Source organism: Dipodomys ordii, unplaced genomic scaffold, assembly GCF_000151885.1.
Source record: "Dipodomys ordii isolate 6190 unplaced genomic scaffold, Dord_2.0 Scaffold1, whole genome shotgun sequence".
Classification (NCBI taxonomy): Eukaryota; Metazoa; Chordata; class Mammalia; order Rodentia; family Heteromyidae; genus Dipodomys; species Dipodomys ordii.
In genome coordinates, this window is record NW_012267217.1 from 37,631,888 (window position 1) to 37,634,703 (window position 2,816).

At 39.7% G+C, this 2,816-nt stretch overlaps 1 protein-coding gene across 1 annotated transcript in view; it reads left to right on the top strand.

Moving 5' to 3' along the window:
* The first annotated feature begins 784 nt into the window (after positions 1-784).
* LOC105983958 (aldehyde oxidase 3-like) overlaps positions 785-2,816 on the top strand; it is an 89,655-nt gene continuing 87,623 nt past the window's right edge. Inside the window, exons 1-2 of the mRNA XM_013014025.1 lie at positions 785-891; positions 2,334-2,391. Coding sequence (XP_012869479.1) covers positions 838-891; positions 2,334-2,391 — 112 coding nt within the window. The 5' untranslated portion in view covers positions 785-837. The remainder of the gene's footprint in view (positions 892-2,333; positions 2,392-2,816) is intronic.

The following is a 2,816-nucleotide window of genomic DNA, read 5'->3' on the forward strand; positions in this document are numbered from 1 at the left end:
ATACAGAGAGCCTAAGTAGCCTGTAAAAAGCAACTTTTGAAATTTTATAAATAGTCCCCCCTCAGTTTTTAGGAACTAACAGAAACAGTGCATGCATGTGTGTGTGTATGTTTGTGTATACTGATACATGTATTCAAAGCTGTCCATAGGGCTCCACAGGAACCTGGTAATAGTTAACTGAAAAACTTTAGCTTGGTGGACTTTTACTTCATGCTTTTATTTTTACTTCATACTTCTGTGTTGTTTAGGTTTTCTCAATAAACTTCCTTTTTTTGCCAGTGATAGGCTTCAACTTACTTGTCCCTGAGCCTCTTTGTGCTCAAAGCTAGTGCTCTACCCCTTGAACCACAATGCCACTTCAGTCTTTTTCTGAGTAGTTTATTGGAGATAAGAGGCTCACAGACCTTCCTTCCCTGGGCTGACTTTGAACCATAATCCTTAGTTCTCAGCCTCCTGAGTAGCTAGGAATTCAGGCGTGAGCCACAGGTGCCCGGCTTACTCTTTCTATAATTCAGAGTCAAACAAGCAAACAAGTACATACAAACATCCAGAAACTCAATTTGCATGCAGTGTGTTTGCATAATTCAGTTTCATTTCACTGACTACAGAAGGCTCTTCTTGCTGCAAAGTTCATTCCAGTGGGTTGTCCTTAGAGCAGGAAGAACTAAAGACTGAATTTCCAAAGTGGCTTGAGGAAGAGGGCAGTGCGAGAGCAGAGGGAGGAGACTGGAAGCATAAAAACAGGCCTGGATTGAAGGAGCACGCTCAGAAAGCAGACCTACATCACCGTCCTTCATTGACACAACTGTCCAAACCTCAGCCAACTGCCTTGGTAGAATGCCTCGGTCTAAGGAGACAGATGAACTTGTTTTCTTTGTGAATGGAAGAAAAGTAAGTTTTCTCCATTGTTATTACTCAAATTATGAATGCAATGAAACTCTGGTTGAAGTAGACTTTCATTAACTTTGCCAAAGAAAATATTTCATGTAGATGAGTAGTATGTGAACAAATGATTTTCTCCATTAGATAACAACTAATAGTAATCTGTATTTCTAGTTGTTGAGAGAGAGGGAGGGACAGAGAGAGAGAGAGGAAGAGGCAGAAAGAGAGACTGAAATGCATGTCAAATGTACTAGAATGGCTACAAGGAAAAACATCTGATTAAGTTGACATCTTAAAACTACATTGTGTAATTGCATTTGAATTCATCCAAGTGTTAGGTACCAGTTTCTCTTTATTAGGATTCTCTGTGTCTTTCCTCTTCCCTGCCTCCTCCCCCAGCTCTGATTCCCTACCACTGCATGCGCTCTCACACACACACACACACACACACACACATGCTCACACACACACACACACACACACACACACACGCCTCTAAAGTCTTCAAGTTATTTGCAAGTAATTGTTCAAGTTTGAGTAGCCAAACACTGGAAGAGAAAACCTATGAGAAAGCTAGAGAGAAAGCTCTCCGTTTTCATAGTAATACCTTTGCTCCTTTCTGGTCCTATTTTGTCTTGCATTCTTTAGATTGAGCTAAGGCATAATCCAAGACTGGCATGTATTCTTTACTTCCCACTGACCTTGACATTGTGTGTGACTTGCAACCCAATATTCTTATTTTCATCACTATTAGCAGAGAAGAAAGGGTAAAGTTCGAACTGAGCTTAATGGCACTGTGTATTGTGTACTCTGAATGCAGGTGTGAAAAAATGTAAATGCTGAGCATAGTCACACAATGTACCAAGATTACTGAGTGAACAAATATTGGTGGGAAAGGGTTGCTTGGCTTTTATCTGTCAGCTCCTAAAATGTATAGCCCTTTTCCCTGTTCTCCATCTCCTGAGGAGCCCTCACTAAATTGGAGTGCTAGTAGCTGAAAGAATGCTATTTGTCTACTGATGCCATGATCTTGTTTATTAAACTTTTCAAAAACCGTAGGTTTTCAAAGAGTGGGTTTTGCAGATGGTGATAAGATTTAAAACCTCAGTCCAGTTTTCCATGGCTTTGATCCATGCATGGGTTTAAGACCAAAAATTCTGTATAACTCTACAATATTTCATGCCTTTTAAAAATTATTTTCCTGAAACTAATGCTATGTTAATATGCCATCTTGTTGGATATCCTTTGAAACAAAGCCAAACACTTGTCCTACCAAAATAAACTTGAAGAAAATACAGTGTTACATAATTTCATAATTGAAAACAGCAGTGTTTGGTCAAGCCAGGCAGACATGATCAACGAACATATACTAAGTGATTTTTTTAACTACTCAGAACTCATAATAGGCCCCAGGAAAATTGCATCAATCTATAATCATTTCCTTTGTACAGGTCATCGAGAAGAATGCAGACCCTGAAATGAACTTATTGTTCTATCTGAGAAAAACTCGTATCCTTTTGTTTGAGAAAACAAAGCACATTTTATGACTCTGAAAATGATGCCTTCTTTTGACGTTATCCAACTGCTGCCTTACAGTATGCTTCATTGCAAACATTTTTATTTTGTAGGCGTGGAATCAAGTAGATTGCATGTCTCACAAACGGGATGGGCTATCACAAGATCTTTCTGTTTAAACCAAGACAGTGATCACCTGGGGATATTACTTAAACTGGATTTTTCCACTGTCAGGATCCCTAAATCATTCTGAGAAATGTCAGCTTATGGAGTTATTTGTTTCTTGGTCAGCATCACATTTAACTTGGCCTCACACTTTTGCCTAGGGTTGGCCCCAGACTTCAATGCTGTTTCCTAGGAAGACATATGTCACCTACCACCTCCTCCTCCTCCTCCTCCTCCTCCTCCTCCTCCTCCTC